Below are 22,045 nucleotides of genomic sequence, written 5' to 3'. Positions count from 1 at the left end.
AGTCTGCATAGGATAAAAGCTCACAGAAAACCAGATTGCATGGTCTGTGACACGTTTTTCACTGCCCTGAATTTGGTAGAGCCCACATATAAACCCAGAAATGGTGTGGGAACTAATCACCTGCCTGTTCTAGTGAGGTTACTTGCAAACCTGGAAGAAGACAAACGGATATGAACAATTTTAAGCTTGTTTTTTGAGGTTCTTGGTAAAAAGCAAAATTGAGCGATGATTTTTAAAATAAGTGAGGTTCACAGTCAGAGCAGATTACAATGACTTAAACCTGATACATTGCAACAGGCCAAGCCTTAAGGTTCCCTTTCCTGGCAGCAGCACTCGGTGTTTCCCTGGTCGGCTGGTGCTCTGGAGGTAGCAGGCCCAACAGTGAATGCCCCCCTTACTTCACCCTGCCCTGTGCCCTTCTTCCGGGCCCTCAGCCGCCTTGCCACCCTGCAGAGTCCCTGGTCCCCGTCAGGCCGCCAACTTCCTCCCGCGGCTCGCTCTCCCGCTGCTGAGTCCTGCCCTCCTCGCCTAGCTCCTCCCTCTGCTCACACTGTCCCAGGGCGCCGGGCTGACATCACGCCCGGGGTTTCCATCGGGCCGAGGGAGGGGGAGACTTGACTGTACTGAGCGGCTGTAGCGTGATGGCGGCGGCCGGGAGGACCTAAACGGTGGCGGCAGCGGCGCAGCGCGCACCCTGGTTCTCTCCCCCTCCCGGTTCGGGCTTCATTGTGCGAAGCGCCACGGGCCAGTCCGCCGCGTAGGTCAGCGAGGGGCCCAGTGCGGCCGGCGGGGGAGAAGCGGCCCAGGCCCCGCGGCGGCGGCCGGAGTAGCCCCCGAGCCCGGGCTGCAGGCAGCACTTTCCTCTCCAGTGGGATAACGCTGTGTCCCGACAGCGCGGCCCTGGGGAGGCCCGGCCGAGACACGCGCAGGTAGGCAGCGGCCTGCCCGGGCTCGGGCTGGGCTCGGCTCGTTAGTTTCTCGCCGGTTTGGAGCTGGACTCACTGCGGCTGCCGGGGGCTCGGCGGCCTGGCCGGGGGCTGAGTGGGAAGAAGCCGGGAGTGGGGCCTGTTTACCGCTTCCAGGCTGGGCGGGGGTGATGAGCGCGAGGGAGCTGGGCTCGCTGTGAGGACGGAGGGGACGGGGGGCTGGGCTCGCTGGCTCCTGGTGAGGGAGCCGGCTGGGAGGTGGGAGCGCGGCCCTCGGGCTGCCTTGGCGATGTGAGGAGCGTGCAGTGCGGGGGCTGAGTCGGCCGGGGAGCCGTGGCCAAGAGCGGCGCCAGTGCAGGCCGCGCCGGGAGCGGGGAAACGTCCACGGAAGAGGAGGGAGACCGACCATTGCCTGGAGGGGGCGGAGACCGGGGCGGTTGTGACCTGGGCGCCCCTGGAGGGCGGGTGGTTGGGAAAAGTAAGAGGCCGCTGCGTTTGGAGGATTACAGCCAGGGAAGCTCTTTGGCCGGGGGGTCCCACAGCACAGCAGGGGAGGTGTATGGTAGGGAGAGGAAACTGCGGCCACCGGGCCGGGCGGGTAAATTTGGAAGCTGCTGAAGGCCGAATAACTGGGATGGGGATGCCGGTGAGTGGCTTCGGGATGGCAGGGCCGAGGAGCCCGGGCCGCAGCGGGTGCTAGCCAGGCCGCCTAGCGGGCAGCTTTGTTGAACCACAAGACCCCAAGGTCTGTAATCGACAGGGGCGCTCCCACCGCAACAGCGCCTGGAAGTGCTGCGGCGACGGGCCGCCCCACGGACGCGCTTTGCCCCTTGTGAGCGGCCTGTTTGTCTCTGATTCCCAGTCGGGTTGGGCTTGTGGCTGGGGCTCCTTGGTCGCTCATACCCTCCGCCATGTCCTTTGTGTACTGGTCTGGATGAGAGACTATGATGCCTGTAACAGTAGCCCGAGGAAACCCGAGCAGGACAGACTCAGTCGGATCACTGTGGCCAAACAAGGAGGTGGAGGGGCGGACGGGCGAGCTGTGTATGAAACCCTCATCTCATTCACATCCATTCAGTGCCTTCGGGGCACTCTTCATTCGCTGATTTGTTAGGAGGTTTATCCTTGTACTCCTGCTGTAGGACACTTACAGTGACCCCGGACGCTTTGGATACTTCAGTACACACAACCCTGATTATCGTGGTATGTGAAATATTGACCATTCTAGCTGTGGGATCTTGAATTAGATTTGTTATTGGATAACTCTTGACAAGCATAACTTTTTAAACGTGTGGCAGTTAGGCTGGTTGATAGAGAAAATGTTATGCTTGAACCTGTATGCTTTTACAGTATGTTTATAGTATTTCTTTAGTGATCTGAGTATTGTTCCATCAGTTGAAATAAAATACTTGTCTTTTTACCCAGTACTTGTTTAAAGTTTATAATGCAGTAGTGCTTAAAAGCCAAGTAGGTCTGGATCACGTTGTTCAGCTGTTGATACGTACAATAAATGATAGTGCCTGCCCCAAAATGTTGACTGGTAGTACCTTCTCACTTACTATAAATTAGAAAAATACTTTTGTTTATTTTCAGTTTGTGTTTGTCACAGGACTTTCAGTTTAACAGTTCCTTTGTATAACCAGTCATACTCTGTTCTTTGTGTGGGCCTTTCACAGAGCAATGGGAAAGAGAAACGTTCTTTAAACAGGAAAGTGTGATTACAAAACTATCAGCAATTGCAGTGGGTAGTGCCAGAAACTACTTTTTTAATTAAGTAGATTTCATATTTGATCCTTTTAAGTGTTAGTTTGTTAGGTCAGTTATATTTAGCATCTTTAGAGGTTATATGGAACCATACAGTATTTCAAGTCATATTCTTAACACTTTTATATGTCTAACTCTGTTTTAGGTAATTTGGGAAAGGATCTTGAATACCTTCGGTGAACAGTTGAACAAACAAGTCAGCTGTAAAACACGTGGAGTACAAGGAAGACTATAAAGGGAACTTTTAATATCCATCTCAAAAACTGAGTGGACTTATATTTTAAACTTCTGAATATTTACAATGAATGGGCACAGTGATGAGGAAAGCATAAGAAACAGTAGTGGAGAATCAAGGTAAGCATTAATCATTTCAAGTCTCTGCTATATGGTCTTGTCTGAAGACAGCTTGAATTTATAACTTTATTTTGGACAGCTGAACCTCTTTATCATAGATGCAGAACATAGTTTTTAGGTCTCATTCTGTCCTCTTCCGATCCTTATATAATGCGTCAGCTTGGTATCTTAATGCATGTTGTATTATAAGTATACAGTTTATTGGTATTTAGCCTGCGCTATATGCATTTCGAAAAAAACCCGCTTGCTTGGCATTATTTATTAACTGTCAGCATTGTTTCATAACAACTGTAGACCTTAGTAAAGGAAGTTATTTTAGTGTGTTAAATTAGTATTTAGGTAATATAGTTGATCCAAGAGAAGAGCCTTTACTGTTTATAAACCAATTTTTGTCTTGGCTAATAAATATGAAGATGGAAAAATGTATTCAGAATATCAAATTAAACCTTGGATATTGGAAATGCAACGTATGCACTCAGGTACCATGGTGATGGGTACAGTATAAAAGCCCAACCTAACCTACAGGAGGAGGTAGGTCTTTGATTTTGTTACGTAATCTGTAGTTTTCCTTAGTTGCTGAGCTACAAAAACTTCACCACTGTGACATAACCAGTACATAACCAGGTAGCAAAATTGTCTTCTCAAGTATGGCCATTGATTCATTGGCATTTTGAATTATTTAACAATCTGTAATCTAGAAGTTACTAATCTCAAACTTTGTTTTGGTGCGTGAGAACGTACATTGCTTTTAGTTGTTTAAAACAGTGGTTCTCAAAGCCGATGTGCCGCTTGTTCAGGGAAAGCCCCCTGGCGGGTCGGGCTGGTTTGTTTACCTGCCATGTCCACAGGTTCGGCCGATCGCGGCTCCCACTGGCTACAGTTCGCTGCTCCAGGCCAATGGGGGCCGCAGGAAGCGGCGCAGGCCAAAGGATATGCTGGCTGCCCTTTCCGCAGCCCCCATTGGCCTGGAACGGTGAACCGCAGCCAGTGGGAGCCACGATCGGCTGAACCTGTGGACGCGGCAGGTAAATAAACTGGCCCGGCCCGCTAGGGGGCTTTCCCTGAACAAGTGGCGGACTGTCTTTGAGAACCACTGGTTTAGAAGACATTCCTCTTGCTATAGGGAAATGTATTTAGTGTAATACAGAACTTGTTTTCAAACCAAGCAAAACAGTCCTCATGGAACCTCAAAAGCTATTTTTTGGTTTTCATAAATTGGAGTAGGAAAGATGAAAACTGTGTGTATAATTTTTATGAATTTTGTAAATTTAGGGTCTCTCTGGATTTCTGATTTCTATAGTAGAAAATGCAACTTCCATCTAAAAGATTTTTTGCTTGGTTGCAGAGAAATTCAGCCAAATTGTTCCATTTTTTTTATTTTTACCATCTTTAGACTGAAACAGTTGTAAAGGAGGTATGAACTACTTCTTTTTTTCAATGGGATGTTAACTAGTTCTCATTCAAGCTTCAGTGTGTAAATATTAACTATTTAGCTAATCAATTTAATGTGGTTAATGTGTTTAAGCACTGTGGACAGAAATTAAAATTTGTTATCCTACAAATGTTCTTGGTATGGTGTCAACAGCTTCGTATGATTATAGGAAGTTCAAAGATTTCTATTTAATTTAAAGTAATATAATGCATGCTGTACATGGGAGGGGACAAGACATACAAAAATGTATTTACACAGTAAATGTCATCATGCCTCTGTGTAATGAGAACTTCAGTTATACCTAGGAGTAATAATGTATATGCATTTTAAAATTACAAGTTCCAAATTTTTGTTTTAGTGCTTGATAATGATTCACTCTAATGTTTCTGAAGGCTTACTTGATGAGTAGACAATTATCTTGCTTTTATTGGAAGCAGCAAGGTTGTGGAATTTCAGCTGCAGTTTAATACCATAATGTTGCACAAGTTCAGAGCTATGCTTATTTTCACTTTTTCAGGAGAAAAAAAAATGTCAAAGCTTGGCCTCCTGAATTTCAAAATGTTGTAAATCAAAATTCAAAAACTGTGGTTAACTTGTCTGGAACATCTCAAATGTTTTTGCAAATGTATGGGATTGCATTGCCTACTTAAAAAGAAACACAAGTCACCCTAATTAAAGATAATGTAGGAAGAGAGATGCCTCATATCAAACTGAAACACTGCACCTGCTACATAATGTATATAGAATAGCAATGTATGTGTGTTTTCTTGTTTAAAAAAGGTAACATAAATTTAAAATATTACTATTAAATAAGCTTTACAAGTATTTCCAATAACCTGATTAAAAGTGCATACCAGGCAGAGATTCTAATATACTTAATTAGCTTGATTATTAAATGTGGAGTCAAATTTCACTCTGCATTTAAACACAGCTTGTTTAAATGTATTATTTATTAACCTTATAGCCTAATAATGCATGAATAGAGCTTAAACAATCCACCTGCCTACTTGCAAGTTGCAAGCAGGAAGCTTTCCTTTGTGAATGATAGATACAGTATACATTTTCATTTTTAAAAAGTTTTGAGCCCTAGTTGTGAAGGTAATCTGAATTTAAAGTAAATTCCACCGGTACTGTCTAGGTAAAATCTAACACAGGGTTCTTAAATGTGTAGTCCATCCATGTAGTTTTGTTATATTGTAATTCTTTTCAGAATCTCCAGAATCTAAGCTTTTTTAAAAGGGTATCTAATCCTCCTTGTTGCAGAGATAAGCTTCCAAATGTAACCAATGCAGTGATATCTGCATTCAGCCCGTAACCCAGAGATATGAACTCCCATGTTCCCTTTTAATCTGACTAGAAGATCAGCATTAAAGCCCCATGATGACACTTCACTGTCAACATTAACTATTTAATCACAGATCATTTTAGTGGATGGAATCGTGGTGGGAATAGGACTGAAGCACACTGGGTAGGTAATTGGGAGTTGCTGCAGCGAAGGAAATGCAGAGAAAAGGACAGAGGAGGCACTCAAAGACAGGGAATGGGGAGAGAAACCACGAAGGTATGTCTACGCTACCCGCCAGATTGGCGGGCAGCGATAGATCCAGTGGGGATCAATTTATCGTGTCTAGTCTAGACTCGATAAATCAACCCTCGAGCATGCTCTCGTCGACTCCTGTACTCCACTGCCGTGAGAGGCGCAGGCGGAGTCGACGGGGGAGCGGCAGCAGTCGACTCACCATGGTGAAGACACCATGGTAAGTCGATCTAAGTATGTCTAGGTACATTATTCACATAGCTGAAGTCGCATAACTTAGATCGATTTCCCCCCCCCCCCCATGTAGACCAGGGCTAAAAAGAGGTGGGGAAGTAAGAGAAACAAAGAACAGAAATAGTGATGAATCTAAAAGGGTCTTTTATCTTCTTGGTGATGATACAACAAATAAGGCACTGAACAAAATATTAATTTTGTTCCCATATTCTTCCCTTGAGCCCTGTACAAACTTTGTGATATTGCTGTGTGTTGCAGGGAATATGTAGACCTCAATGTATATCCTGGTCCATGGATCATAATTAAACATAAAAATGAGCCCTCTCCAGATGAGTTTCACTTTTGATCTAGAGTGCTTTTGCTGGCTGAGAAAGTTGAGCAGTAACTGAGGACAACTGGACTTAAAATGGAGCTTGTAAAGTAGCAGCCAGGAGGCTGGGTAACGGTAGATCATCAGATAACCTCTTTTGCTGTCTATCACAATAATTAGAAGGCTCTGGAGTGGGAGGAGCAGAGAGAGAATTCAGCTTCTTCCCAGCAGAGAAGGGGGCTGGGGGAAACGTTGGTTGTGGACTTCAAATTTCACACACTAGCAAGAAGTTGTTGCATAGGTGAAGCCCTCAAAGATTGTTCCAGCAGCAGCCTGGTAATGGAATTCTAGCTGTCTTCCATTCCCCTCAGTTGGGATGAAGGAAGGAAGCAGGGATCTTGCTTATGAAGAGTGCAGATCTCCCTTACTTTTGTGTCCAGTCTCCACCACATCCAGAGGCTGATTAAATTTATCATCTGGCTTTTCTATCCCTGTTCACCCATAGCAGCTGCTAGTTAGAAAACTTTATTTTACCACTTCTGAAAAAAAAATGTAACTTTTATGTTCATAGTCCAAGCATATTGCATATGAACCTTGTCTATGGTAGCAGCCTTCGTGCTTATAATTCTGGTGCTGGCAATGGTGGAAACAGTAGGTTGGATAAGACTAAACATCCTATCATCTAACCCTGCTTTTTGTCATCCCAGTGTTCTGTTACATAATTGTTATGGAGACTTCTTTTTATTTCTGCTTATTCCAGTATGTAAAGACAATATCACAGGATTATGGAATGTGTCCAGAGCAGTTAACAGTAGCCTCACAAATTGTTGTTCCTCTGAGTAGGAAGGAAGCATGAGCAGATAAATTCAGTAACAATAATACTGTCTTTGTGCAAATGGCCTTTGCTATGAAGGAGGAAAGAAACATTGTTTGAATCAGGTATTCTTGAAAAAGTTTTCCTTTGGGGAGTAGTAGCTGTTTATGGGGGCTCAGCTACAATTGCCTGCTAGTTAGTGTCAAGAAAAGCTTAGTGAGCAAGTTAGCTCAGCCCCACTGGGGAAGGTCACTACTGCATTACCTACTCCTGAATTGCATAAGGATAGTATCAACACTAATGGGTTGAACAGAGGGTTGCTGTGATCTGGTTTCCATTTTTCTGCTCTTACTATGTGCTTCAGGTAGAACAGGGCAGTGAAGCATTGAAGAGTGCATGGGGAGGAGGGAAATGTCATTCTCCCCGCTAGTAGTCAAGAAGTGACCCTGGATAGTGTTGTCCCCGAACCCTCTCTATGTGAACATTACATACACTTCCTAGCCAGAGAACTAATTCTGCTAAGTGAGATGCCGTGTTTAAATTCTACTTTAAAGCCAATCCGTTTCCCTGACCCAAACGGGAAACATGGTTTTGGGGGGAATGGGGGAAACAAAACACCTGTTACTATGGACAAGACCTTCTGTAGAATTCGAACACAAATCAGAAAGTAAAAGCAGTTTGTGACACCTTTTCATCAAAAGATTTAACATTTTTAAAAGACCTCTGGAAGAAGATGCTATAAATCTAACGGCAACCTATGGGCTTCATGGACTCTGCTGAGCTTCACCACAGTCCTCCACATAGGGGAGAGACTCTTTCTCTGTTGCTTATATAACATTAGTGTTTAAAGTGTGTTGGTGAGAATTAGTACCTCTGTTCAAAGAGCCTCTAAGTTTCAAGTGTACTATCACAAGTTGTTTTGTTTTTGTTTTTACATTTCACTACAATAAAACTAAATCAATGAGAAATTACCCATATGTCATCTGATGCCAGAGTTTTTTTTATTTGTTTTTAGGTTGGAAAAACTCAGATTGGGTATTTGAGATACAAAAGTTTAAAACAAAGTGAGTTTTTCACTTCTGAGGTATTAGTAATGCGTGGTAATGCTTATCTCAAACAACTAGAACTGGCCCTTCCAATTGTATTTAATTGTGTTGGATTCAGTAAGGACTGGCATCACTGGCTAGTTTAGGAGTTTCATTTAGCTATTGCACAATGTATTCAGCTGCATTTGCTCTGATACAGGTAGTCTAATCCTGTGTAGGCATTATCTAACGCAGGGATGGGCAAACTTTTTGGCCTGAGGGCATCAGGGTTGCAAAACTTTATGGAGGGCTAGGTAGGGAAGGCTGTGCCTCCCCAAACAGCCTATCCGCCCCGACTGTCCCCTCAGAACCCCCGACCTAGCCAACCCCTCTCCCCCACCGCTCCTTGTCCCCTGCCCCTAACCACCCCCCAGGACCACACCTCCTATCCAACCCTCCTGCTCCCAGTTCCCTGACTGCCCTGACCCCTATCCACACCCCCGCTCCTAACTGCCACCCCCTATCCAACCCCCCGCTTCCTCTGACAGCTCCTCCTGAACCTCCGCCTCATCCAACCGCCCCCTGTCCCCTGGGACTCCCTGTCCCTTATCCAACTCCTCCCCACCCCCTTACTATGCCCCTGAGAGCAGCAGGAGCTCGCAGCCACACTGCGGTCCTGCCTGGCAGGAGTGGCGGGCCAGAGTGCCGGTGGCGTAGCGTGCTGAGGCTGCGAGGCAGAAGGGACAGCAGGGGAGGAGCTGGGGGCTAGCCTCCCTGGCCGGGAGCCCAGGGCCTGGGCAGGACAGTCCCACAGGCCATAGTTTTCCCACCTCTGATGTAATGGGTGTAAATTGTGGGCCATGGACTTCTTGTGGCCGTCTTGGGAGCCGATGCTCGTCTCTGTATACGGAAGGCCAGTGAATCTGATCAGAGTGGCAAATGGATGGCAAGGAGCCACATGGAGATAGAAGAGTTTAGTGGGTTGGAGTGAGGGGAGGTGGGAAGCACAAGAAGAGAGCCACATGGGGATTTCATTGGTTTACATGGAAGTGCTGTGGAATTTTTGAAATATGTGGTTAAGAGGGGTAACAGAATTGGGAGGATCAGCAGAGTTAGTGTTTCTGCATAGGAGCAAAGCAACAGATGCTCAGAAATTATTCATGCTGTCATATTTATTCTGGAAAAAGTTTTTAAGGTTGAACATTCTTATTGGTAACTTCAGAGGAATATGGCTTAAGGATACTGCTTTTTTTAAGTTAGGAAAATCAAAGTTAAATTTACACTTTAATTTTTTAAAAAACATTGGAAGTATGGAAGTGGACACTACTGCCTTGTTCCCTTTGTGCCAGGATGCTAAATCTTACATTATGTACTTTCACACAGATAAGCTAATTTAAAAACTCTTATGAAAAAATTTCTAGATGAGTTTTCAATTTTTAAGCTGCATATGTCTACAAAACTTTGTCTATGAAATTATGTCAAAGTGGTGGCTCCATCATACTCACACTACAGATTTCAGTTTAACAAGAATGTAGTAGCGGCTTACTTAATCTGGCTATCGGTGTCTCCACTCCCTCTGTTTACCCTCCTGGGGGGTCTCTAATAATAGCCCGGTCCTTGTCATTCAAGTACATTCTCCTTCTTGGGGTTCTAGTTTATTAAAATAACAGTTCAATGTGCATGAAAGTCAAAACCTGTTTTTCCCAGATCCTACGTTCTTCAGCCAATTGCTGCTTCTTTTGATTCTCACTCCTATCTGAATTCAGGCTGCTCGCAGCAGACCTGGCTTCTTGTCTCATACTCCTTCAGGTGACCATTGCACTGAGTGGTAAACTAAGTCACGAGTGAGGCAGAGCCCAGGATTCTCAAAGGGCGAGCTCACCCTGTGACAAGGAGTTGAATCTCATTGAAATGGCAATTTAAAAAAAAGAAAAAAATGGATTGTAAACTGTGAGTACTATTTATTTTTCATTATAGTTTGTTGAAAAATGTATTGATACAGAAAGAATAAGTTAAATCTGCCAACTTTTCACTGGATTGTCATGCTTTTCTTTGTACCCCTTTTTTGCAAGAAATTTAAACCACTCTGGGAAATGTTTTGTTTTCCACACTGTTGCTTCTCATGCTGATTCTGAGACTATCAGTTATACATGTGTAATGTTGTGAAAGGTTCTTTTCCAACATTGAACATGAAATGTAACTTTTTAACTATACATTGTGAACTTGTGCACCAGGCCCCACTTGATGACATATCTGCTGCATGGGGGTGGGGATGGGAGGGAGAGACTCCCTCAAAAAGTATCACTAACTTCCCTGTGATGGGGTGAACTAGGCCTAAAGGCCCCCTGCTCGAGGCCTCAGGATTCTGCCACACCTATCCCAGGAAAGGAGCAGTGGAGAGGTCCTCCAAGCAGCCTAGTGTGGTTGTGAGGAAGCAACCAATCAGAGGGGTTGCTAGCATGGCCCATCAGGCCAGGAGGGCCCTATATAAAAAGGAGCTGCAGAACAGAGTAGTAGTTAGTAGCTACTTGAAGCCAGAGAAGAAACGACTGCGTGCTTGGCTGGAAAAAGCAGCAGGATCACAGACAGCTAAGTAGGGGCAGGGACTAGGGGAGTGAGAGGCTCCTGTCTGGCTGCTAGGACTAAACCTAAGACTGTTTGTTAGCAGGGACCAGGGGAGCATTAAGGGAGCTCCTGGCTGGCTGTAGAGACTGAGCCCTGGGGATACAGCCCCATACCAGGGCCGGGACTACTTACTGAAAACACAGACACACCTAACCAGAGGGGGCCCTCGTGAGAGGTGGGTGCGAACCCCCTTAACTCCCCTTTAAGATTTATCTCAATCTGGCAACATACACTGTGCTCATCTAAGATTTTTACCTGGTGAGTTACTGTGTATTAATTAACATGAGTTTAAGAACATGCTATTTTTCATGGAAAAGACTCATCCAGTGTCTGTACAAGCAGTGTCAGCTCTGTTGCAGTTATTTGCTTGGAGCAAGACTTGCCACTCCTCTAACTTGGATCAGGACTGAAAACAGTGGCTTTGCAGCTGACCCATTCCTATTTGTCCTCCCTGCATAGTCCCACAGTGCCCCTGAAACTACTTTGTGCATTGCTTATGTCTCCTGTGCTCTTGGTCACGTTTTTGTTTTGAGCTCTGTTTAATAAAGTGCAGTGCATGCATCTTTAGGTTTTTCTTTAAAAATAAATAAATAATGAATATCTTTATCAGTGATGATGCAATTTAATTTTTCAGAATAATTGTTTTTATGTATCAAAAATGTTCATTTGCTTGGCTCACACTTTCTAAAAAAAAGTTTGTATAATAGCTCTCCAAAGAATTGCAATTTCTGTGAGCCCATACTTTAGGCAACTGGAAGAGGCACTTAAAGTGTACAGTTACTAAGCTGTTGTCCAACAATTAGTGACAGCAGATGCTTGGCTGTCCACTTCCCACACATTTGTTGTTAACAGTTCCTTCTTCCTACAGTAGCTTAATGTGTCAGTGAAGAACACTAAGAACTTCTGGGGTGGGTGGACACGCTCCAATATCCCTTCCTTTCCATGTATACTTTTGGGTTCTTAGTTTCTCTTAATGGGATGGGTGGCCCTCTGATGTGAGACAGTGGAATATGAGGGAAGAGGAAACAAGGAAGATGGAACAAATGAAAGGGATCTTTAGAAGAGGTAATGTAAGGGTATGTCTACACTACGAAATTAGGTCGAATTTATAGAAGTCGTTTTTTTAGAAATCGGTTTTATATATTCGAGTGTGTGTGTCCCCACAAAAAATGCTCTAAGTGCATTAGGTGCATTAACTCGGCGGAGCGCTTCCACAGTACCGAGGCAAGCGTCGACTTCCGGAGCGTTGCACTGTGGGTAGCTATCCCACAGTTCCCGCAGTCTCCGCTGCCCATTGGAATTCTGGGTTGAGATCCCAATGCCTGATGGGGCTAAAACATTGTCGCGGGTGGTTCTGGGTACATATCGTCAGGCCCCCGTTCCCTCCCTCCCCCCGTGAAAGCAAGGGCAGACAATCATTTCGCGCCTTTTTTCCTGAGTTACCTGTGCAGACGCCATACCACGGCAAGCATGGAGCCCACTCAGGTAACCGTCACCCTATGTCTCCTGGGTGCTGGCAGACGCGGTACGGCATTGCTACACAGTAGCAGCAACCTCTTGCCTTGTGGGAGCAGACGGTACAGTACGACTGGTAGCCGTCATCGTCATGTCTGAGGTGCTCCTGGTCGCCTCTGTGAGGTCGATCAGGAGCGCCTGGGCAGACATGGGCGCAGGGACTAAATTTGGAGTGACTTGAGCAGGTCATTCTCTTTAGTCCTGCAGTCAGTCCTATTGAACCGTCATATGGTGAGTGGGCAGGCGATACGGACTGCTAGAAGTCGTATTGTACCATCTTCTGCCGAGCAGCCATGAGATGTGGATGGCATGCAGTCCTTCTGCACCGTCTGCTGCCAGCCAAAGATGTAAAAGATAGATGGAGTGGATCAAAACAAGAAATAGACCAGATTTGTTTTGTACTCATTTGCTTCCCCCCCTCCCCTGTCTAGGGGACTCATTCTTCTAGATCACACTGCAGTCACTTACAGAGAAGGTGCAGCGAGGTAAATCTAGCCATGTATCAATCAGAGGCCAGGCTAACCTTCTTGTTCCAATAAGGACAATAACTTAGGTGCACCATTTCTTATTGGAACCCTCTGTGAAGTCCTGCCTGAAATACTCCTTGATGTAAAGCCACCCCCTTTGTTGATTTTAGCTCCCTGAAGCCAACCCTGTAAGCGCCCCTCCCAGCGTCAGAGCAATAGCAAACAATCGGGCATCTGAGAGTGCTGTCCAGAGCAGTCACAATGGAGCACTCTGATGGGGCTAAAACATTGTCGCGGGTGGTTCTGGGTACGTGTCGTCAGGCCCCCGTTCCCTCCCTCCCTCCGTGAAAGCAAGGGCAGACAATCATTTCGCGCCTTTTTTCCTGAGTTACCTGTGCAGACGCCATACCACGGCAAGCATGGAGCCAGCTCAGGTAACCGTCGCCGTATGTCTCCTGGGTGCTGGCAGACGCGGTACGGCTTTGCTGCACAGTAGCAGCAACCCATTGCCTTCTGGCAGCAGACGGTGCAATACGATTGGTAGTCGTCCTCGTCGTGTCCGAGGTGCTCCTGGCCACGTCGGCTGGGAGTGCCTGGGCAGAAATGGGCGCAGGGACTAAATTTGGAGTGACTTGAGCAGGTCATTCTCTTTAGTCCTGCAGTCCTATTGAACCGTCTTATGGTGAGCGGGCAGGCGATACGGACTGCTAGCAGTCGTACTGTACCATCTTCTGCCAGGCAGGCAAGAGATGAGGATTGCTAGCAGTCGTATTGTACCATCTTATGCCAGGCAGGCAAGAGATGAAGATGGCTAGCAGTCGTACTGTACCATCTTCTGCCGAGCAGCCATGAGATGTGGATGGCATGCAGTCCTTCTGCACTGTCTGCTGCCAGCCAAAGATGTAAAAGATAGATGGAGTGGGTCAGAACAAGAAATAGACCAGATTTATTTTGTACTCATTTGCCTCCTCCCCTGTCTAGATCACACTGCAGTCACTCACAGAGAAGGTGCAGCGAGGTAAATCTAGCCATGTATCAATCAGAGGCCAGGCTAACCTCCTTGTTCCAATAACAACGATAACTTAGGTGCACCATTTCTTATTGGAACCCTCCGTGCAGTCCTGCCTGAAATACTCCTTGATGTACAGGCACCCCCTTTGTTGATTTTAGCTCCCTGAAGCCAACCCTGTAAGCCGTGTCGTCAGTCGCCCCTCCCTCCGTCAGAGCAACGGCAGACAATCGTTCCGCGCCTTTTTTCTGTGCGGACGCCATACCAAGGCAAGCATGGAGGCCGTTCAGCTCACTTTGGCAATTAGGAGCACATTAACCACCACACGCATTATCCAGCAGTATATGCAGCACCAGAACATGGCAACGCGATACCGGGCGAGGAGGCGACGTCAGCGCGGTCCCGTGAGTGATCAGGACATGGACACAGATTTCTCTGAAAGCATGGGCCCTGCCAATGCATGCATCATGGTGCTAATGGGGCAGATACATGCTGTGGAACACCGATTCTGGGCTCGGGGAACAAGCACAGACTGGTGGGACCGCATAGTGTTGCAGGTCTGGGACGATTCCCAGTGGCTGCGAAACTTTCGCATGCGTAGGGGCACTTTCATGGAACTTTGTGACTTGCTTTCCCCTGCCCTGAAGCGCATGAATACCAAGATGAGAGCAGCCCTCACAGTTGAGAAGCGAGTGGCGATAGCCCTGTGGAAGCTTGCAATGCCAGACAGCTACCGGTCAGTTGGGAATCAATTTGGAATGGGCAAATCAACTGTGGGGGCTGCTGTGATGCAAGTAGCCCACGCAATCAAAGATCTGCTGATATCAAGGGTAGTGATCCTGGGAAATGTGCAGGTCATAGTGGATGGCTTTGCTGCAATGGGATTCCCTAACTGTGGTGGGGCTATAGACAGAACCCATATCCCTATCTTGGCACCGGAGCACCAAGCCGCCGAGTACATAAACCGCAAGGGGTACTTTTCGATAGTGCTGCAAGCTCTGGTGGATCACAAGGGACGTTTCACCAACATCAACGTGGGATGGCCGGGAAAGGTGCATGATGCTCGCATCTTCAGGAACTCTGGTCTGTTTCAAAAGCTGCAGGAAGGGACTTTATTCCCAGACCAGAAAATAACTGTTGGGGATGTTGAAATGCCTATAGTTATCCTTGGGGACCCAGCCTACCTCTTAATGCCATGGCTCATGAAGCCGTACACAGGCAGCCTGGACAGTAGTCAGGAGCTGTTCAACTACAGGCTGAGCAAGTGCAGAATGGTGGTAGAATGTGCATTTGGACGTTTAAAGGCGCGCTGGCGCAGTTTACTGACTCGCTTAGACCTCAGCGAAACCAATATTCCCACTGTTATTACTGCTTGCTGTGTGCTCCACAATATCTGTGAGAGTAAGGGGGAGACGTTTATGGCAGGGTGGGAGGTTGAGGCAAATCGCCTAGCTGCTGGTTACGCGCAGCCAGACACCAGGGCGGTTAGAAGAGCACAAGAGGGCGCGGTACGCATCAGAGAAGCTTTGAAAACCAGTTTCATGACTGGCCAGGCTACGGTGTGAAAGTTCTGTTTGTTTCTCCTTGATGAAACCCCCTGCCCCTTGGTTCACTCTACTTCCCTGTAAGCTAACCACCCTCCCCTCCTCCCTTTAATCATTGCTTGCAGAGGCAATAAAGTCATTGCTGCTTCACAGTCATGCATTCGTTATTCATTCATCACACAAATAGGGAGATGACTACCAAGGTAGCCCAGGAGGGATGGTGGAGGAGGGAAGGAAAATGCCACACAGCACTTTAAGCACAGCACTTTAAAAGTTTACAACTTTAAAATTTATTGAATGACAGCCTTCTTTTTTTTGGGCAATCCTCTGTGGTGGAGTGGCTGGTTGGCCGGAAGCCCCCCCACCGCATTCTTGGGCGTCTGGGTGTGGAGACTATGGAATTTGGGGAGGAGGGCGGTTGGTTACAGAGGGGCAGCAGTGGCAGTCTGTGCTCCAGCTGCATTTGCTGCAACTCAACCATACACTGGAGCATACTGGTTTGGTCCTGCAGCAGCCTCAGCATTGAATCCTGCCTCCTCTCATCACGCTGCCGTCACATTTGAGCTTCAGCCCTGTCTTCAGCCCGCCACCTCTCCGCCCGGTCATTTTGTGCTTTCCTGCACTCTGACATTATTTGCCTCCACGCATTCGTCTGTGCTCTGTCAGTGTGGGAGGACAGCATGAGCTCGGAGAACATTTCATCGCGAGTGCGTTTTTTTTTCTTTCTAAGCTTCACTAGCCTCTGGGAAGGAGAAGATCCTGTGATCATTGAAACACATGCAGCTGGTGGAGAAAAAAAAGGGACAGCGGTATTTAAAAAGACACATTTTATAAAACAGTCGCTTCACTCTTTCAGGGTAAACCTTGCTGTTAACATTGCATACATAGGACATGTGCTTTTGTTACAAGGTCGCATTTTGCCTCCTCCCACCACGTGACTACCCCCTCAACCTTCCCCCCTCCCTGTGGCTAACAGCGGGGAACATTTCTGTTTAGCCACAGGCAAACAGCCCAGCAGGAATGGGCTCCTCTGAGTGTCCCCTGAAGAAAAGCACTCTATTTCAACCAGGTGACCATGAATTATATCTCACTCTCCTGAGGATAACACAGAGAGATAAAGAACGGATTTTGGTTGAATGCCAGCAAACATACACTGCAATGCTTTGTTCTACAGTGATTCCCGAGTACGTGTTACTGGCCTGGAGTGGTAAAGTGTCCTACCATGAAGGACGAAATAAGGCTGCCCTCCCCAGAAACCTTTTGCAAAGGCTTTAGGACTACATCTAGGAGAACCGCAAATGCCAGGGCAAAGTAATCCTTTCACATGCTTGCTTTTAAACCATGTATAGCATTTTAAAAGGTACACTCACCAGAGGTCCCTTCTCTGCCTGCTGGGTCCAGGAGGCAGCCTTGGGTGGGTTCGGGGGGTACTGGCTCCAGGTCTAGGGTGAGAAACAGTTCCTGGCTGTCGGGAAAACCGGTTTCTCCGCTTGCTTGCTGTGAGCTATCTACAACCTCCTCCTCCTCATCATCTTCTTCGTCCCCAAAACCTACTTCCGTACTGCCTCCATCTCCATTGAAGGAGTCAAACAACACGGCTGGGGTAGTGGTGGCTGAACCCCCTAAAATGGCATGCAGCTCATCATAGAAGCGGCATGTTTGGGGCTCTGACCCAGAGCGGCTGTTCGCCTCTCTGGTTTTCTGGTAGGCTTGCCTCAGCTCCTTCAGTTTCACGCGGCACTGCTTCGGGTCCCTGTTATGGCCTCTGTCCTTCATGCCCTGGGAGATTTTCACAAAGGTTTTGGCATTTCGAAAACTGGAACGGAGTTCTGATAGCACGGATTCCTCTCCCCAAACAGCGATCAGATCCCGTACCTCCCGTTCGGTCCATGCTGGAGCTCTTTTGCGATTCTGGGACTCCATCATGGTCACCTGTGCTGATGAGCTCTGCATGGTCACCTGCAGCTTGCCACGCTGGCCAAACAGGAAATGAGATTCAACAGTTCGCGGTTCTTTTCCTGTCTACCTGGCCAGTGCATCTGAGTTGAGAGTGCTGTCCAGAGTGGTCAGAATGGAGCACTCTGGGATAGCTCCCGGAGGCCAATACCATCGAATTGTGTCCACAGTACCCCAAATTCGAGCCGGCAACGTCGATTTAAGCGCTAATCCACTTGTCAGAGATGGAGTAAGGAAATCGATTTTAAGAGCCCTTTAAGTCGAAATAAAGGGCTTCATTGTGTGGACGGGTGCAGGTTTAAATCGATTTAACGCTGCTAAATTCGACCTAAAGTCCTAGTGTAGACCAGGGCTAACATAGGACAGAGTAAGAGGAAGAAAACAATGTGGAGGTAAATATGAAATGGCAGAAAAAGAAACAAGAATAAATCAATATATGATTTAATGGTAACAGAAGAATAGAAGGGTGGGTGGAGAAAACATACAACTTCTGACTCATCACTTCTATTTATGCTACAGTGTACTGATACTTAAAGTTCCTTCTCTTGGGTTTAATTCCCCCCTTACAAATTAGAGTGAAGCACTGCTACAGAAATTTAACAGAGCACAATCAACTGTTCATTTCAAAATTTAAAACAACCCACCAAAAACGCTGTATTATATGAACCCCACCTTAAACTTGTTTTACTGAAATTCAGCTCACACAGGGTAGGATGCTTACCTTTCTGCCCATAATCATACAAACATAAGAGTGGCCATACTGGGTCAGACCAAAGGTCCATCTAGCCCAGTATCATGTCTTTCCACCATGGCCAATGCCAGGTGCCCCCGAGGGGATGAACAGAACAGGTAATCATCATTCTTAGCTTCTGGCAAACACCATTCCTGTCCATCTGAGCTAATAGCCATTGATGGACCTATCCTCCATGAATTTATCTGGTTCTTTTTTGAACCGTGTTATAGTCTTGGCTTTCACAACATCCTATGGCAAGGAGTTCCACAGGATGACTGTGCATTGTGTGAAGAAAATACTTTTTTGTTTGTTTTAAATTTGCTGCCTATTCATTTCATTTGATCACCCCAGTTCTTGTGTTAGGAAATTGTCTAAATAACATTTCCTTATTTACTTTCTCCACACCAGTCATGATTTTATAGACCTCTATCATATCCCCTTTCAGTTGTCTCTTTTCCAAGCTGAAAAGTCCCAGTTTTATTAATCTCTTCTCATATGGTTGCTGTTCCATACCTCTAATAATTTTTGTTGCCCTTTTCTGAACCATGTCCAATTCCAATATATCTTTTTTGAGATGGGGCGACCACATCTGCACACAGTATTCAAGATGTGGGAGTACCATGAATTTATATAGAGACAATATATTTTCTGTCTTATTATCTATCCCTTTCTTTATGATTCCCAACATTCTGTTTGCTTTTTGCATTGAATGGATGTTTTCAGAGAACTATTTACAATGACGCCAAGATCTCTTTCTTGAGTGGTAACAGCTAATTTAGACCCCATCATTTTATATGTATAGTTGGGATTATGTTTTCCAATGTGCATTACTTTGCATTTGACAACATTGAATTTCATCTGCCATTTTGTTGCCCGGTCACCCAGTTTTGAGAGATCCTTTTGTAGCTCTTAGTTCAGTCGCAAGCAGACTACGATCTTAAGTAGTTTTGTATCATCTGCAAATTTTCCCACCTTACTTTTTTCAGATCATTTATGAATATGTTGAACAGAATTGGTCCCAGTACAGACTCTTGGGGGACACAACTATTTACACTCTCCATTCTGAAAACTGACCATTTATTCCTACCCTTTGTTTTCTATCTTTTAACCAGTTACCAATCCATGAAAGGACCTTCCCTGTTATCCCATGACAGCTTACTTTGCTTAAGAGCCTTTGGTGAGGGACCTAGTCAAAGGTTTTCTGAAAATCTAAGTACACAAATCTACTGGATCCTCCTTGTCCACATGCTTGTTGACCCCCTCAAAGAATTCAAGTAGATTGGTGAGGCATGATTTCCTTTTACAAAAACCATGTTGACTCTTCCCCAACAAATTTTGTTCATCTATATGTCTGACATTTTTGTTCTTTACTATAGTTTCAACCAGTTTGCCCAGTAGTGAAGTCAGGCTTACCGGCCTGTAATTGCCGGGATCACCTCTGGAACCCTTTTTAAAAATTGGTGTCACATTAATTACTCTCCAGTCATTTGGTACAGAAGGTGATTTAAATGATAGGTTACAGACTACAGTTAGTAGTTGTCTCAGAACTCTTGGGTGAATACTATCTGGTCCTGGTGACTTATTACTGTTTAGTTTATCAATTTGTTCCAAAACCTCCTCTAATGACACCTCAGTCTGGGACAGTTCCTCAGATCTGTCACCTACAAAGAATGGCTCAGGTTTGGGAATCTCCCTAACATCCTCAGCTGTGAAGACCGATGCATAGAATTCATTTAGTTTCTCTGCATTGGCCTTACTGTGCTTGAGTGCTCCTTTAGCATCGTGATCGTCCAGTGGCCCCACTGGTGGTTTAGCAGGCTTCCTGTTTCTGATGTACTTAAAACATTTTTTGCTGTTACTTTTTGAGTCTTTAGCTAGCTGTTCTTCAAATTCTTTTTTGGCCTTCCTAATTATATTTTTACCATTTGCCAGAGTTTATGTTCCTTTCTATTTTCCTCACTAGGATTTAACTTCCACTTTTTAAAGGATGCTTTTTTGCTTCTCACTGCTTCTTTTACTTTGTTGTTCAGCCACAGTGTCACTTTTTTGGTTCTCTTACTATGTCTTTTAATTTGGGGTATACATTTAAGTTGAGCCTCTATTATGGTGTCTTTAAAAAGTTTCCATGCAGCTTGCAGGGATTTCACTTTTTTGCGCTGTACCATTTTAATTTCTGTTTAACTAACTTCCACATTTTTGTGTAGTCCCCCTTTCTGAAATTAAATGCTATAGTGTTGGACTGCTGTAGTGTTTTCACTGCTACAGTGATGTTAAATTTAATTCTATTATGGTCACTGTTACCAAGTGGTCCAGCTATATTCACCTCTTGGATCAGATTCTGTGCTCCACTCAGGACTAAATCAAGAATTGCCTCTCCTCTTGTGGGTTTCAGGACTAACTGCTCCAAGAAACCGTCATTTAAGGTGTCAAGAATCTTTATTTCTGTATCCTGTCCAGAGGTGACATGTACCCAATCAATATGTGGATAATTGAAATCCCCCATTATTATTGAGTTTTTTTATTTTAATAGCCTCTCTAATCTTCCTGAGCATTTCACAGTCACTGTCACCATCCTGGTTAGGTGGTCGGTAATATATCCTCCTGCTATATTGTTATTAGAGCATGAAATTACTATCCATAGAGATTCTTTTTGATTTCAGTAGATGGGACTGACATATACTTAGTTTCACTCTACTGCTATTGAAAAGGAGTACTTGTGGCACCTTAGAGACTAACCAATTTATTTGAGCATAAGCTTTCATGAGCTACAGCTCACTTCATCGGATGCATTCAGTGGAAAATACAGTGAGGAAATTTATATACACACAGAACATGAAAAAATGGGTGTTATCATACACACTGTAAGGAGAGTGATTACTTAAGATGAGCTAATACCATCAGGGGGACGGGGGGCAGGGAAAGAAAACATTGCTATTGTGTTTAAGAGCATCTCAAGCAAAGATACAATCCTCTGTATTGCTGCTAGGAATTCTCTGAATTGGGGAGGAAGCAAATGAACAAACTGCCAATCACACCTCTTCTTTCCCATCTCCTTCCTCACATAAGAACACCTCCAGCAGGAGCAGAGGATCACAATCCCAGCAAGAATAACAGAATGAAAACTTTAGGTTCAAGTTAATTTCCTGATTTTGAACAGCATGAAACAGATATGATCCTGGGACAGTAGGAGAAGAGTTGAACCCAAATAGAAATTAAGGGAAGAGGCAAACATGGAGGAACTGCATTGGTGAACGAAGGCATGTTCATTTGCAGTAGTTCTATTCAAGGATATTTATCCACGTGTCAGACTTGGGGCATGGCTACACTTGAAACTTCAAAGCGCTGTCACGGCAGCGCTTTGAAGTGCGATTGTGTCGCGCGTAAGGTCTTCCAGCGCTCCTGACTTGGGGCATGGCTACACTTGAAACTTCAAAGCGCTGAAGTGCGATTGTGTCGCGCGTAAGGTCTCCCAGCGCTCCTGGTAATCCACCTCCATAAGGGGATTGGCTCAGAGTGCTGGGAGCCTGTCTACACTAGCGCTTTGAAGCACTCAGACTTGCTGCGCTCAGGGGGATGATTTTTCATACCCCTGAGCTAGCAAGCTAGAGCGCTATAAAATGTAAGTGTAAACAAGCCCTTGGTCTCTTACTCTGTGGGCAAGCATGTACATTTCTAGAAACAGTGATGACAGCATTTTGAGCTCCTGGGTGAACAAATTTTTCAGTGATCCCTTGAACTATAAGAATGAGGAGTACAGTTTTGGAACCTTAACTCATAATGAGCAGTACCTATTCAGGTGA

General features: G+C 45.6%; 2 protein-coding genes across 7 annotated transcripts in view; one reads left to right on the top strand and one right to left on the bottom strand.

Annotated features, from left to right (window-relative positions):
• Positions 1–560: 560 nt before the first annotated feature.
• Positions 561–22,045, top strand: part of CHD1 (chromodomain helicase DNA binding protein 1) — a 90,587-nt gene continuing 69,102 nt past the window's right edge. The window contains exons 1-3 of one of the 6 annotated variants that reach the window (XM_073344590.2): positions 561–929; positions 2,069–2,129; positions 2,836–3,044. In XM_073344590.2, coding sequence (XP_073200691.1) covers positions 2,992–3,044 — 53 coding nt within the window. In that variant the 5' untranslated portion in view covers positions 561–929; positions 2,069–2,129; positions 2,836–2,991. Of the gene's footprint in view, positions 930–1,547; positions 1,573–2,068; positions 2,130–2,835; positions 3,045–10,162; positions 10,347–22,045 lie in introns of those variants that run through there. The other 5 variants (XM_073344585.2, XM_073344587.1, XM_073344588.2 and 2 more) reach the window with 5 other exon arrangements.
• On the bottom strand, positions 15,956–17,729 carry LOC140911476 (uncharacterized). The gene is made up of 2 exons (XM_073344584.2): positions 16,927–17,729; positions 15,956–16,339 (listed from the first exon to the last, which is right to left on the bottom strand). The coding sequence occupies exons 1-2, from the start codon at positions 17,507–17,509 to the stop codon at positions 16,110–16,112; spliced, it is 813 nt and encodes a 270-aa protein (XP_073200685.2). The 5' UTR covers positions 17,510–17,729; the 3' UTR covers positions 15,956–16,109.

The sequence above is a fragment of the Lepidochelys kempii genome, chromosome 5, assembly GCF_965140285.1.
Source record: "Lepidochelys kempii isolate rLepKem1 chromosome 5, rLepKem1.hap1, whole genome shotgun sequence".
In the NCBI taxonomy this organism is placed as follows: Eukaryota; Metazoa; Chordata; order Testudines; family Cheloniidae; genus Lepidochelys; species Lepidochelys kempii.
This window is presented reverse-complemented; position numbering and strand designations above follow the sequence as displayed.